Genomic DNA, 15,863 nt, shown 5'->3' with positions numbered 1-15,863 from the left:
TTTGGGACACGACTTTAAGTGCTGCCACTGCAGTCAGCCTGAATAATGCTCTCAAGATGCAGTACCAAACTAAAAAAGTGACACAGAGTGCAGTACAATGTTTAAAATACTGATCTGCTTCCATGTTTCCATGCTACTGTCAGCCTTTGAGCTTTTCTTTTAATACAGAAAAGGCTGCAGGACTGAACAGACTGTGACTGGCTGTCACTGGAGCAGGCCAGGAGGTGAGACAACCAGTCTACAGTCCATTTTTTCCTGGGTGTTTCAGTCAATCCTAAAACCTTATAGGGGCCTTTCTCCACAGAGGTGAAGCTGCACATCTTGAAAAATCTACAGGTATCATGGGATTCTACAAACAGTCCTCCACGTAACACTCACTGCTGAGAGAGAGAGAGACCAAAACATTCCTCGAGCCCTACTGACATATCCAGAGCAGTCCCTTGTGCAAGTTTCCCCCCAGATAAGAGCCCAGGCCTTGCCCAGTAGCTCCTCAGTATTGAAAGGGTTTGAGTCTTTTGCCCAGGACAGCCAAGTGGAGACCCCAAGCCTGTGGGATACCAGAGGCATGACCACTGGGTCAGACAGGAGCCAAAAATGAGAAAATTAGGAGTCAACAGCAGAAATTCTGATAGAAAGAAGCCTCAGAGTGCAGGAGGCTTTCCAATAAGACACACTTAACCCAGAGCTCTCCAAGGTCCTTGGCTTCCTGCAGGAGGCCACTCTCCTCAGTAAACTCTTTTTTTCTTGTACATAAGAAAAACCTCACAAACTAATGAAGCTATTTATCTCAAGAGGCTGGGAAGCAAAAGGGAAAAAAAGACAGTTACTTGTTGTTTCTGGTTTTTATATTCTTATAAGACACTTAACTGGGGAACACTCTGTAGGCTGATGTCATTAGAGAGGAACACTTGAATTAAAGGCCACAGGCATAACGAATTCAAATGAAATCATGTTCTGAAACACTGTATGTTTTACGTTACTGGGAGAACGACACACAGTTCCCTGTCTCAGTATCAGTGAGACATTGATTTTCTGTAGAAATGCACCTGAATTGGACTTGGTATATATTACATGAAATCCTGCCTTTCCTTCAACAGGAGTAGGACTGGCTCATTCTGAAAGAATGTTTGTTTTTTTAAACCTCTGAAACTTATTTAATACTTTCCCCATAGCAATGCAATTCAGAGAAAAAAATAGCTCAACAATTGCTCATTTTCTCTGCTCATCTTGACGGAAACCCTCAAGCAAACTCATTTCCTCATTTGTATCTACTATCTCCCAGAAGATCTTTCTTGGTGAAAAAAAAATCATTTATTAAACTGTAAAGGAGGACAGAGGGAAGAAAGATTTATTTTAATGCGTCTTGCAGAATTTAAATATGAGTGTAGATTGGATGACCTGATAGATAGGAAAAAAGAGCTTTGCTTTTAAAGTATTTCTATTTAGTAATAAATTGAAGATGCTTGACATCATTTGACTTCTGCATTATGCATGTAATAGGTGAGCAAAGAATGAGGACAATAATTTTATTTATTAATAGTGATATCATTTTGGTAACATGGGAGGAAGTTGTGTGTTAACTTGGGGAAATAATGAGAAAAATAATGCCTGCCTTTCTCTTGTTTGTTTGCTTTTAATGGCAGCTAACGTACTGGAAGAAGACTCAATGGAGCAGGACATAGAGAGCCCTGTCCCTATTCATCAGCCAAAGTTACCCAAACAAGCTAGAGAGGATCTGCCAAAAAATCTAAACAAAGAATGTGCCAAGAGAAAAATCCAGAGATATGTTAGGAAAGATGGAAAATGCAACGTCCACCACGGGAATGTCAGAGAGACCTACCGTTACTTGACTGACATCTTCACTACTTTAGTCGATCTGAAGTGGAGGTTCAACTTGTTGATTTTTGTCATGGTTTACACAGTGACCTGGCTCTTCTTTGGAATGATCTGGTGGCTAATTGCCTACATGCGAGGAGATATGGATCATATAGGGGACAGCACGTGGACACCATGCGTCAGCAACCTCAATGGGTTTGTCTCAGCCTTTTTATTCTCAATCGAGACAGAAACTACCATTGGGTATGGTTACCGGGTCATCACAGACAAGTGTCCCGAGGGAATTGTTCTTCTTTTAATTCAGTCTGTTTTAGGTTCTATCGTCAACGCTTTCATGGTTGGCTGCATGTTTGTGAAAATATCTCAACCCAAGAAGAGGGCAGAAACCTTGGTTTTTTCTACAAATGCAGTTATTTCCATGCGGGACGGAAAGCTATGTCTGATGTTCCGAGTAGGAGACCTTAGGAATTCACACATTGTAGAGGCATCAATACGAGCCAAGTTGATCAAATCCAAACAGACAAAGGAGGGGGAATTTATACCGCTCAACCAGACAGATATCAACGTAGGTTATTACACAGGGGATGATCGTCTCTTTTTGGTTTCACCACTGATCATCAGCCATGAAATTAACCAGCAGAGTCCTTTCTGGGAGATTTCCAAAGCCCAGTTGCCCAAAGAGGAGCTAGAAATTGTTGTAATCCTAGAAGGAATGGTGGAGGCAACAGGTAACATTTCTTATACTTTGTGTAAGGTAAATGCTTTAATTTTAGAAAGGAAAATCAGTGATTTTGCTTCAATTTAAAGGAATCATTTCAATAGTTGATACATTTGCAAAAGGCATCAGTTATCTGGTTAGCTTCGAAATTAAAAGCGTGCCCAGTTTAATTGTCTGCTCCATCTTGCCTAATGAAATCAGTGTTGTTTCTGCTCTGTTTGGAAAATGGGATCGTTTTTCTCATTTTCTAAATTTTTCACAGCATGTCACACAGTTATTTGTCATTCTATTGCAGGAGCCACTCAACCACTAGGACCCTGTGGGATATAATGTTTTAGAAAAAAAATCAATTCAAAACTCTGTTTATGAGTAACGTGGAAGTACCATAGTTCCTGCTGCTTCCAATCACCCATGGGTAGCTGCAAAATAACTGCTTGCCACGTTAAACTCCCAGCCTGTTTGGATCCAGTCAGAAATGATATGTTTAGCTTTCTCTTTTTAACTTCTTTGTTTACCTGTTTTTGTTTTAACTTGTAACTTGGGGCTTGTTCCACTTTAGTTCACAAAAGATCTATCTGATTTTGTATTTCATTTATGTCTCCTTCACACTGCAGAATTGCATAGAACACAATTCTAGTATATGTAAATAAGGCATATTATGTCACCAAAGTTTTGTAGAGAGGTTGTTTGGTCATCACCTGTAATTATACAGCAGAACATCAATATCAGTCTATGCAGAGAAAATACTGCTTGGAATTCACAGTAAATGGACTAGTGCTTTTTCTTCTTTTCATTAAAACTAGAATAGTAGGAGGATGTTTTGTCTAAAAGTGGTGTACCTACTGCAGTCAGAGTGCTGATATACTTGGTTTAGGAGAGATGTTTTTCCTGCTAATAACAGCATCGAACTCTGAATTGAATAAACATGAACAATACAAGGGAATGGTGATTAGGAAATGAAGAAAGGATGTGCTTGGGAAGGAGAAAGTAGTGAGCAGAGAAATAGAAGAAACAGATTTGCAATTTTCACTATTACTGTAAAAGCTAGGAGAGTTTGAGGTTGCAGACTACACTTCTCTGACACAAGTACAACCTTCCTAACCCTGACTCATGTTTTGCAACTGGAGCCAGGAAATAAAGAGCAGTCTCTTACCAGAACATGTGTGTGTGTTTCACACATCTATTATGTGGTGTCAGAAGAAAATTGCATTTGTCACCATGTAATAAACGTGTGAGACAAAAATGAAGTAAAATATGATTCAAGGGGAACTTGGCAGAGAATCTGAAGAGGCAAATGCGAGGCTTCCACATTTTCCAGAAAGTAGGTGGCAATAAAGAGGAATCAAGGAGATGAACTGTTTAGTGTTTCTGATACATGCAGTGAGCATAGAGGTTTCAAACATCTGCATCACCTTTGGATGAGAAAATGAGTAAACTGCTGTTTGATAGCTGAAAACATTCTGAAGTTTCTGAACTGCAGCTTGATGAAATTGACATCCCAAAGAACAGCATTTTTTTCAGATTTATTGAATATTAAGTTTTCCAGGGGGGAAAAAAAAGAAAAGAGGAAGAAAAAGATTGGCAAGTAATAGCAATATTTGAGGGCTGCTCCGAAAGTAGTGCCTCCAATTTTATTATTATGCTCCACAACACCATAGGTGGATGTTGGTGGTATGGCAGTAGAGACTGAACCTTCCCACCAACACTCCATTACAATCTGTTGCTGTGTGACAGATGGCAGCAGAGGAGCAGACTGACAAAATGACATCTGACATGGAAGTACATATGAAGCAAAAGTGTGCCACTGAATTCCTCCATGTGGAAAAAATGGCACCCACTGACATTCATCGACACTTTCTGAACATTTCTGGAGACCAAACAGTGGAATTGAGCGCAGTGAGGGGTGGGTGGTGCATTTCACTAGTGGCAACTATGGGTCACCTCCACTGGTGCAGATTTTTCAAGTGTGGTATGCAGGCTCTTGTTCATCACTGGCAAAAATGCATAGCTAGTGGTGGTGGCTGTGCCGAAAAATAGTAATTTGTAGCTGAGAATTTGCTGTATCAAACAGGGTGATTGTGCTCTTTGTATCAGTCATAGTTTCCATGGAAATAAACAGGAGGCATTACTTTCAGAGCAATCTATGTGACAGGAATCTCACTGAAAATATATAAAAGATCAAAAGACAGTATACTCAGTATGTATACTTCGGTGGTACATCAAATGTAGCCTTGTTGTCTTAAGCCTTCAAGCTTTTCACTATTTAACCTTCCCATCCCTACTTCCTTTTGACCCTTGCACACTTACACAGCCCTCTGTTCTCTCCTTTGCTGTTCTGGTATTGATACATTGATCCCATCTTCCACTCAGTCATTATCAACTTCCACCAATGAGGGCTATCTCTCAGACTGTTTGGGCTGAATGTTAAAATTCTAGAAGAATTTTGAAATAAGTCCATAGTAAAAGAAAGACTGGATGTAATGATTTGAAAACCTACTGAAGATGCCCAGGATAAAGGCGTCACCCTGCCACATTTCCAGCTGCTCTGTTTTATTCTGTTGGGGCAGCTCTATAGCACACAGCTGCACGAGATATAAGGGGAGGGCATCGTAAAATGCCTCTTAACTGTATCATCAGGAATAGTAATATCGTGATTACTAGTACAATTTCTAATACATGTTTGTATGGTAGTCCACATACATAGGATTACTTCTGTTGAAGAGGCAACCAGAACCAACATTCTACCACAACTGGATGTTTTCCCATTTTTTTTCTCTCTACAGATATTTTTCATTTACATTCTTGCAAATATTGAAAGAAATTTAGTCCATCATATAATCACTTTTCCTTCTGACACCAAGGGTAGAGTGAGAGCAGCAAGAGAAGCTGCTTATTGCAAAAATCTCCATCACATTAATCATACCTTCCAGCATCGCTCGAAGTCATGGGATAGAAAAATACTGACAATGAAGCTAAGGAACTGTGTCCTTAGCTATAGCAGCAACATCATTCAGTATCACTTTCCACGCATCAAACACAAATGGATAGAATTATCTTCTGTGCATCAGAAAAAGTCACTCCCAAGTCTGACAACACAAGAAAAATTCTTTCTAAATTTTCAGAGCTTCTCTACACTTGCATGTATCCTTTTAATGAGAAGTAATATAGTGAAAAGTGCTAAGTATAAATATTTGCTATTATTTTTATCAGTTATTGTTATTATTCTGCTTAAAGTTGTATTGAGAAAATGATATCATCTTATATAATAGTTTCCACCTTAAAGGATTCAAAAGGTCAGCTACTTCTAGTATGATACATAACTGCTTATGAAGCATCATGCAAACTTCGCACTGTGCTTTAGGAGTGGAAATGAAGAATAACACATCTTATGAATGGAAACAGAAATTATTGGCCAAACCAAAATTTAGAAGAAATATCAGATCAAGGACACCCTAATTCCCCTTGGAAGCATCACTGTATTTCTGAGATACAAAATGGAGTAGATATGTCTGCCAAGGCAGAAATTGAAATATCAGCCAAGAAAATATCACTACACCTTCACTATTCATGTGAATTCTACCATAAGGATTATTTTGAGGGCAGAAGATTCACAAAGGCACTTCCAACAAAATGTGATGTCAATCTGACTCTTTCATATTGTATCAGCAAGAACTGAAAATAACACTGGTTTTATAAACATATTATGGATCCTTTCAATATGCAATTTCCCTTATTTGTTTGCTCAACAATCCCTCTGGGTTAAAAGGATAACACTCTTGCAAAGATTCACTCCTATGGCCTTCCTAATACCAGCGCACATCTCTAAAGCACCCAAAAAAGCAATGGTGGGTGAGTGTTTCTGGACTTGTTCTATAGTACTCACAACTGATACATTACTCCAACCCCTACCACAACAGTTGGTGATTCAGCTGAAGAGGTAGCACCTCACACTTCTCATTTTGGTGGGCCATGCTGTTACTCCTCAAGGTGAAGGGAGGTCAGCTCTTCACAGCCCTACACTGTGAAGTACATCAGGCCATTATGAAGCAAATGATGACCCCTCAAGATGGGGGTGCAAAAGTACAGCCAAACATCACCCTATCTAAAGGACATATCAATTATTTCCAGCTTTTACAGCCACTGTTCCACTTCCCATTCTGCTAATGGCAGGTAAGAGTGCAAGCAAGTTGTACTAATACTAATTCAGCAGTAACAAAAATAACACCCACCTTTAATAGGGAAGTGGTTTCTGAGGCACTGTTGCATCTTTTAGTGTCAGAATACAGCTGTGGGATTGAAACAACAGGATTCCAGCATCTCTGCCCTCCTTATGGGAGAGCTGCAATGCTGCATGCAAATCTGCTAATGGAAAAGAGCAAGACCAACACACCAATCTCAATTCCTCAGTATTTGAAATCTGCTATTGAAAATACTTGGTTTATATTAAAGTGCCATCACTGCTTTAATTTTTTTTTTTTCTGGAGATCAATTAAGATATTTGTAAGACTATGCAGTTTTATTGCAGTGGAAAATGAGTAAATAATTTTTCTCCTCCTATCCATGAAAAACAGAACACAGAGGCACAAAGATCCTGAACCCTGTCCCCCCTAAACTGTATGCACAAAAGTTTGGATCTGAGTAATTTACATATTTATCTCAAATTTAAAAAAGAAACGAACAGCCTGGTCTAGTGGGAGGTGCTCCTGCCTATAGCATGGGGGGTGGAACTAGATAATCTTAAAGGTTCCTTCCAAAAGAAGCGGTCCTTTGATTCTTTGACTCTATGAAATCTACAATTAACATGTTTTATGGCAAGTTAACAGCCACTTTCCTACAATAGACTTGACATTTTTAAGTCTTTTTCTCCAAGTGAAGTCTGTTTTTGAGGGAGGTCATAAACATAAACAAACTTTCCACTTGGAAAAAAAAAAAAAGATACTTCCAGAGTTCAAATTCTAATGTAGGAAAAATAAAACAAGATAAAGAAATTGAAAGTCATTTGAAACTGGGGATGTGAAGTGGGAAAGCGAAATATATGAGATGAGAGAGAAACCAGGAGGGAGAAACAGAAAAACCCAGAGGAATTTTCAAAAAAAAAAAAAAAAGAGGGAGAAAGAGGAGTGTCCCAAACATCCCATAGACTTTGTGTTAATGTGGTTTGTGAATTATAAATAATGGAGTTCAAAATCCTCATCTAAAGTTGCATTAAATTACAAAAATAATAATAGTAGTAACTTTTTTCAACTCAGGAAAGTATCATAAAGGATATCAGCCTACTTTAGCCAGAAAGATCCTCACACCTGGTGAAGTTGTGTCTGGCCAGTAGGGTGCACTAGATGACACTCTGGGAATTCCCTCTGCCTAAAAATAAAACATGAAAAATGAAACACTATGAAAGAAAAAGAAAAGAAAAAAAAAAAAAAGATCAGCACATTTATAACTGTCAAGATAATAAGCTACAAAGCTAGGCTTAGAAATTCAGGCTTATATGGATAATTTTACGAATAAACTTGTGATAGGGTGCATTTATAATTCTGATACATGGGCTGCTTGAGAACAGTATTTGTAGAATGGCTCACACATACGTAAACAAACACGCTTGCAAGCTGTGGAAAATGCATGCAGCAAACAATAAAATGTTCACACTGATGGTTATATAGTAAACGATGCTATCTACCAGACAAACATTGTATAAAGCTGTTCCCACTCTTCACTACAGCCCCTTTGATTGACTGATTTATTGTCTTTTTGCTTTCACTCTATTGAATTATATATAAATATATAAATAAAATTTAGCCCTTATCCTTGCCCAATCCTAACAAATATCTCCCTTTGTATGTTAGCAGTTCCAGCATTTCAAAACATCTCAGCAGACCTTGCTCTCTCTCTCTCTCCAAATAAGCCTTGCTTGGGTTAGAGTTTTTCACCAGAATTTTTTATTGCTCTTCAAAGAAGAGATGTTTATGCTCTCAAATTACTTCTTAAGGGGATGTAGATGAAAGGCAAAAAAGGAATCAGGATTTCTCACACCCAAGTGTTTCTGCAAGGCAACTGGTAAGAGTAGATTAGATTGTTGTGCTCCAGGATGTGACAAACATACACTGACTGGCATGCAATTTAAACAGGTTTAAGAATAAATGGCTTCTGTTTGCACTGTATCATCACCGTTTCAGGAATGGTCAGAACACAACAGCTCTCCAGCCCTTAGGCTGTTTTTCTTTTTCTTTCTGTTTTAACATCTCTTGGTGCTAGGTGCTAGACATCAAAGTTCATACACACCTCTACCAATTGCCCTAGTATTTGCCAGCAATCTCTTTCACTTATGTTCCTTGCTCTCCTTTACATTTTTTTAAAATTCTAACGATATTTTTCATTATTATTAATTTTAACACAGAAAGTTAGGGTTATTAGCAGAAAGTATTGTGGTCATGAGCTGGAGTTCTGAATGTTGGCATAGAAAATCACTCCAGTTTCATTGCAAAGTTTCTTTTCAGGAAGCTTCCTGAAGGTGAAGGAAAATATAAGACTTAAACGGAGCAGTTACAATTTCACAGTAAGAGTCAAAACAATATGCAAAATGGCAAGAAGTCGGGGAGCAAAGGTCACAAGAAAAAAAGAGATATGCTAGCTAAACTAAAATTTTGGAACAAGTGCCTAAATCAATTTCAGGGATGGAGAGGAAAAGGAATTACATATTTTCTCTAACAGCTTCGTTCTCTGAATAGTGATACTACACAAACATTTTACACAGTTTGATAACTGCCTTTTATCCTTCTTTTATGTCTTCCTCACCAATTCATGGCTCAGTTCTTCACAACAGCAGCTACTCCCTCACCCCTAAACCTTTAGACATTCAGATTCAAGCAATAAGTGAGATGCTAAAATGTAAGCTCCCTAAAGGCAGGTTTCAGACCCTGCTATACTGAGATAATAAATAAATCCTTGTTGGAAATTAGATATTATTTTTAAAAGTCTGCATTGAACACAGATCAAACTTTCAGTAGAAGAGCTTCATTTTGTGCATTGTATCCTTGCAAGTCATGCTGGGGCACAGAAAAAGGGCACTTCCAAGTTCTGTGCATGCTCCATAGACCTCCACAGTCAGTATGGCTCCTTTCTTAGCACAGTGGCAAGCAGAGATAGGTGCACGCTATTTTTTCTGCACTCACTATTCTTTCTCAGTTATGGGCTTGCCCACATTATCCTTTGAAGCAATCATGATCCCCATGGCCAGAGGAACCACAGGATCACAAAGCTGTGGTGTAACACTGGCCATGCTCCTGCATCCCTAGCAGAAGGGCAATTAACAATGATGCTTCCAGCAAATCTTAAAGCAACATTGCATTCCAGCAGTTTAACGGAAAAGCAAGGAACCTGCAAAGGCGTCCAGATGTGGAGTGCTCAGTAGAGGAGAGACATGGACCTGTCGAAGCACATCCAGAAAATGAGCTGAGAAATGGGCACCTCCCCTACGAGGTCAGGCTGAGAGAACTGGGGCTGTGCAGCCTTGAGAAGAGAAGGCTCCAGGGAGACCAGAGAGTAGCCTTTCAGTATCTAAAGGGGGTCTATGAGAAAGAAGGGACAGACTTTTCAGCAGGGCCTGCTGAGATAGGACAAAGGGAAATGATTTCAAACTAAAAGAGGGGAGATATAGATTGGATATAAGGAAGAAGTTTTTTATGATAAGGGTGGTGAGGCAGTGGAACAGGTTGCCCAGAGAGACAGAGGATGCCCAGTCCCTGCAGTCACTCAAGGTCAGGCTGGATGAGGCTCTGAGCAACTTGATGTAGCTGTAGGTGTCCCTGTTCACAGCAGAGGAGTTGGACCAGATGGCCTTTAAGGTTCCTTCCAACTCGAATAATTCTATGGTTCTATGATTCTATGATGCTGTGGAGTTCTTGGGTCTCCAGACCAAGATCAGACCCCAAAGAATGTGCGTAACTCAGGGGACCAAGCAAGCATGTGATGAGCTGCACTGTCCTGGGTTTGATGACCCCTGAGTCCACACAGTCTTGACCAGAAAGATCTCTACATTGCTGAACAAAATGGATGACACTAGACAAAGAGCACAGCAGCCATTTTTTGGGGTCAAAGGATTCCCAAAGCAGAATTTGCTGACTGAACACCTCCCATGCTTCCAAAGTGGAAACATTATTTCTGAACACTCCTAAGAATTGCTTCAGGACTATGAAGACCTTTTTGCATTTCTGAGCACATTTAAAGATAATGGCTACTAATTTGTGCTTGTTCAGGTTGTTCATTTGGCCTTGGAATGGTGTAAATGAAGAGCCAGCATGGAAGCAGCTGATTTGGAAAAGAAAAAGAGTAACTATCATTTCTAATTTTAGAGATTTACTTTTGATCATCTGAGGTAGTTATCAACCGGAAAACAAAGGCTGCTGAGCACCATGATGAAATCCTAGGCACACACTGCTTTGAATCAGGGCAGAATCTCAGCCCTGGAACTTTTTCTGGAACGAACTGATTCTTTCATGTTGATCAGCTTGTTCTCCTGTGTTTGATCTCCAGATATGAAGCATATTTAAGTAGCCTGTAGTTCAAAACCTTGGGAAGTACTTTTGGCAAAGTCTGTTTTTGCCTATGTCTCTGAAAGATCTTTGCACTTTTCCCTTTGGTGCCTATTTATTCCCAGCTGTATAACATTGTTTTTCTCCTGTTCAATCTCACTGAATTGTAACAAAGGATAAACATGTTACATTACATTTCTTGATAACAATAAGATCTCTCTAAATTTATAGATGTTTATATTAATTCCCAATGAAGGTGAGCAGATTGGTTATTCATCTTCAACAGAAAGTTTTCACAAAATTGAATAAAGTAGTAACTGTAAAGTCCTAAAAGACTGATGAACAAGCAGGACTGATTTTGAAAAAAAAGAAAAAACATTTCTTCCTTTGACAACGTGTATGACTGCCAAGCAACCCATGTTCACCTTTCTTGTACTCCTCTCCTCCCCTCTCCAGACCTACTGCATTGCTAACAGAGATGGAAAAGAGAAAATATCGGCTAGGAATTATGGCAGCCACTGTGGCAATGAATGTGAATGGCAGAAAGAGCTTGTGTGATCAGAATTGTGGTTATATTTGCTCACTCATTCCTGCCATTCCCAAGAGAATTACAGGAAAAAAAAATTAAAAAATTTTCCAAGATTTCTGTTCTTCCTGATTTGGACAATTTTCATTTGTTGCTATTTCTGAGGAATTTAAGATTTTGTTTAAAAATATAGTATTCTAATAAAAATAGAATTACTGAATTGGAAATAGTCCCTTCTAACAACTCATTCAAATAAAGAAACTTGATTTAAAGAAACATTCAAAACATGAAAATGTATCAAGCATCAAAGAGATTTATTTTTAAAAAGTTCTCAGTGATTGTCAGAAACCTCCTTAAGATTCTGAGAAACAATAAAATTTTAGTTAGTGACAATATTTAGAGGGAATGTTTGGATCAGCTCCACTGGTGTGAAATAAATAGTGGCAAGGGTAAAACACACTCCAGGGGATTTTCTCTCCTGCAAATGATGCCAGGTTGTAGCTTTCCAGTCTCTTCCCAGCAGTTCACTGCTACAAAGCGAGGAACTGTACAAATACATTCCCAAGACAGAACTGATCAGCACTATATCTCATGCTTTGGGCACTAGAGGAGGGCAGTGTCATGCAGTTATGATAGTGTGAATACAGCCCTCTGTCATAACAAGGGAAGGGGGCACTGAAGCCATGTCATCTGCTTCAGGATTGCTCACAGCAATGGTCAATTAACTTAAGGGAGCCAAAGACCCAGGGATTTGGCACTGAATTTATACCTGCTAATAAAAAGAGCTGGAAGAGGCCAGCACGTCCCTGACATCACCAAAGTTATGATAAGAATAAAAGAGAAAAAAAGACAACATGAGGAAGGAAGCTGTCAAGCACCTCTGCCTACCTCAGCCCTCAGGTGCAGGCTTCCCAAGGAGGTGAATGGGTTCAGGTTCATACATACAGTGAATGTTGCTGACCACACTAAATTCTCTGGAGTAAAATGAAAAAAAATCTCCACAGATACAGTGCTAAGCAATTCATTAAGCTACGGCTTTTAGCACAAGCTGTTAGAAGAGTGTATGGCACACAGAAATAAGTCCTTATGACAAAAAAAGGCTCACTGCTTACTGGGCTGTGTTAGTGAAAGTATACACAGCAGATTGAGGAAAGTAATTGTTCTCCTCTGTTTACCACTTGAGAGGCCATCTCTGGTGTTCTGTGTCCTGTTCAAGATGCCCCAGTAAAAGAAGGACTTGGACTTCCTGGAGCAAGCCCAGCACAGGGCCACCAAGATGGCTGGGGGCTTGAGTACAGAACATAGAATCATAAAATCATAGAGTCATAGAATCATTAAGGTTGGAAAAGACCTCTAAGATCATTTAGTCCAGCTGTTGACCCATCACTACCATGTCCAATAACGATGACCCTAACTACCATATCTGCATATTTCTTGAACACTTCCAGGGATGGTGAATCCACCACTCCCTGGGCAGCCTGTGCCACTGCCTCACTGCTCTTTCTGAGAAGAAATGTTTCCTAATATCCAACCTGAACCTCCTATGGCACAACTTAACACCATTCCCTCTCTTCCTATCACTGTAACCTGGGAGAAGAGGCCAATCCCCACCTTGCCACAACCTACTTTTAGGTAGTTGTAGAGAGCAATGAGGCCTCCCCTGAGCCTCCTCTTCTCCAGACCGAACAATCCCAGTTTCCTCAGCCTCTCCCCATAAGACTTGTGTTCCAGGCCCCTCACAGCTTCATTGCCCTTCTCTGGACATGCTCTGGGGTCTCAATTTCTTTCTTATCATGAGGGTTCAAAAACTGAACGCAGTACTTGAGATGCAGCCTCACCAGTGCCAAGTACAGGGGGGAAATCACCTCCCTGCTACCCCTAGTTGCACTATTTCTGATACAAGCCAGGATGCCATTGGCCTTCTTGGCTACTTGGGCTCACTGCTGGCTCTTGTTCAGGTGAATTTTGACTGGCACCCTCAGATCCTTTTCCTCCGGGGGAATCTTACCATTATCTGAACAGATCTAATAGAAAGTTAAAGAGAGGATAGTGACAGGCATGTCTCAGAGGCCCAGGGTGATGGGACAAGAATTAATGGGTACATGATTAGACAATGGTAAAAGCCTTTTTTACCATGTCCCTGATCACACCCTGAGGCAGGGTCCCAGAAGGATAGAACTGCCATCCCTGTAGGTGCCCATAACCTGACTGGATAAGCCCTAAGCAAACTGAGCTATTTGGCTATGCATTGTGGAGTAAGTAAGACCAGTTGACTCTACAGATGTCTTCCAGACTAAATTATTCACTGCTTATTAAACTCAAAGTCTGCTTCTACTAGCATGTGACAGCAGTGAAGAAGGCTCTGAAAAATGATTAGCCCATCTAAAGACTTGCATTGTTTTCCCATGTCACCATTTAAGCAATTGTGTTTTATATACCTGAAAACTGGGTAAGGAGTATGAGTGCTTTGCTTTGGAAAGGCAGGCAGCCAGCCAGCCAGCAAATGCAACCAAGCTTTGCTCCAGGAGGTCTGCTGCAAGAGCATATCTTAAAATTGTGAGGCAGCACTTCATCAGACAACTGATCTTTGAAGAATGGTCCGAAGATTGCACTATATCAGTGTTCCCTATCTATCCCAGATATTTTTTGTTCCCCTTGCCACAGTCTCCTTCTTTTTCATCTTTCTGTTCCTCTAAACAGTGAGGAAGACTGAGATGATATCGAACATTACTGCAGTTGTCTGCTTCTCCCTCCTTTGGACAGCCTTTGTATGATTCAAATGGGCTACACAAGATCTACCTATCTGCAGTTGCTCAGTTATTATTATTGTTATCATCATCATCATGGTTGTCATCACAGTGGATAGCCTTGTATCCAACAACAGTGTCAAGTGGGTTAAGATTTATCTTTAGGGAGAGCCCTAAGGCACATCAGGGTTGACAAATTTTATTACACCTTTCTGACTGATGCAGACTAATGTGAACTGAAGAGACAGGAGCTTACCATTAAAGGAGAAAAATCAGTCTGACAGTGGCAGAGCTGCCAGGCACCTCCATTGCAAAAAAGATTTAAGACTCAGACAGTCCAATTAAACTGCGCTGACACTTTTTTTTTAACTAGACATAAGGTTCAATTTCTTCACTTCTGGATAAGTATTAGCTTACTACACTTAGATCACCACAATGGGAAAGGTCCCCCCATTCCTTTCATAATTTTCAGTTTCTTTTTCCATTAGTCCTTTAATTACAATGGGAGCTCTTCTTTCTTCCTTTCTTTTTTCTAGTAAGTACAGTAATGAGAGTTTTAACTATCAATATGTTTATAATAGATGCTGTGAAAAACTGTAGATGAGTTCAAAGCCAAAGGTTCCGAGTCAGCTACAGACTTCTGTCTTGTCAAAAATCTTCTTTGAGCACACTACCCATGTCTACATAGCTGTGAAGCGAATGAAGTTTATCTTTGCAGTCTGAGGAAAATGTCATTCTCCTGCTACAGACCAAGAGCAGGATCTCTTTGGAAGAGAAAAGCCAGCATTTATCTTTGCATCACAGCAGTCTTGCACTTCACCAGCACCTAATTAATAAAGTTCAGTGCTTTTCAGGTGACATTCATGGATCTGGCCTATGGTGTGCACTCTTATTGCAGCAACTCAAGTTTTTCCACACCTTTCCACAGAGTATTCCTTGTAGAGATGAAGACTGTAAGTAGCATGAGAGTTGTGTGTCAAGACCAATGCGAAATATCCGTTTGCAGCACTTCCATCATAATTTGCACTGTGGTGAAGGGCAGGAAGTAGGACCAGCAACAACAGACATCATCTTTTGGGGAGACATCAGAATAGCAGGTGTAGAAAAAGTACAAGCCCACCATTCACAAATGGCCTTCTCCGGCTCTTTTCCTGAAGAGAAACAACTGGTCCAAATTTTACAATGAAATTGTTGGGATTTTTTTTCATTCTGTAGCAAAGAATAATGAGGCAAACGTCTAACTCATTCCAAAAAGAAAATAGATCCAGTAGTGATTTTCCAACTCGCAAATGAATTAGAAACAGTTGAATGAAAATTCCATGTTTGTGCTCCAGGACTACAACGGTGCTCAAACTCAACATTTAGACTCTCACCTCAGTGGTTGAACACAACTGTAATAGAGTTTTAAAACCCTGTTAAATTAGTAAAGATCCAGAGACAGAAGAACACACAAAATGAATCTTAATCTTACCACATTTACGCTCTTTTATGCTTGAAAGAGATATAAA

At 39.8% G+C, this 15,863-nt stretch overlaps 1 protein-coding gene across 1 annotated transcript in view; it reads left to right on the top strand.

Annotated features, from left to right (window-relative positions):
• KCNJ6 (potassium voltage-gated channel subfamily J member 6) overlaps positions 1,650 to 15,863 on the top strand; it is a 37,878-nt gene continuing 23,664 nt past the window's right edge. The window contains exon 1 of the mRNA XM_021405488.1: positions 1,650 to 2,564. Within this exon, the coding sequence (XP_021261163.1) occupies positions 1,667 to 2,564 (898 nt within the window). The 5' untranslated portion in view covers positions 1,650 to 1,666. The remainder of the gene's footprint in view (positions 2,565 to 15,863) is intronic.

The sequence above is a fragment of the Numida meleagris genome, chromosome 1 (genome assembly GCF_002078875.1).
Source record: "Numida meleagris isolate 19003 breed g44 Domestic line chromosome 1, NumMel1.0, whole genome shotgun sequence".
NCBI lineage: Eukaryota > Metazoa > Chordata > Aves > Galliformes > Numididae > Numida > Numida meleagris.
This window is presented reverse-complemented; position numbering and strand designations above follow the sequence as displayed.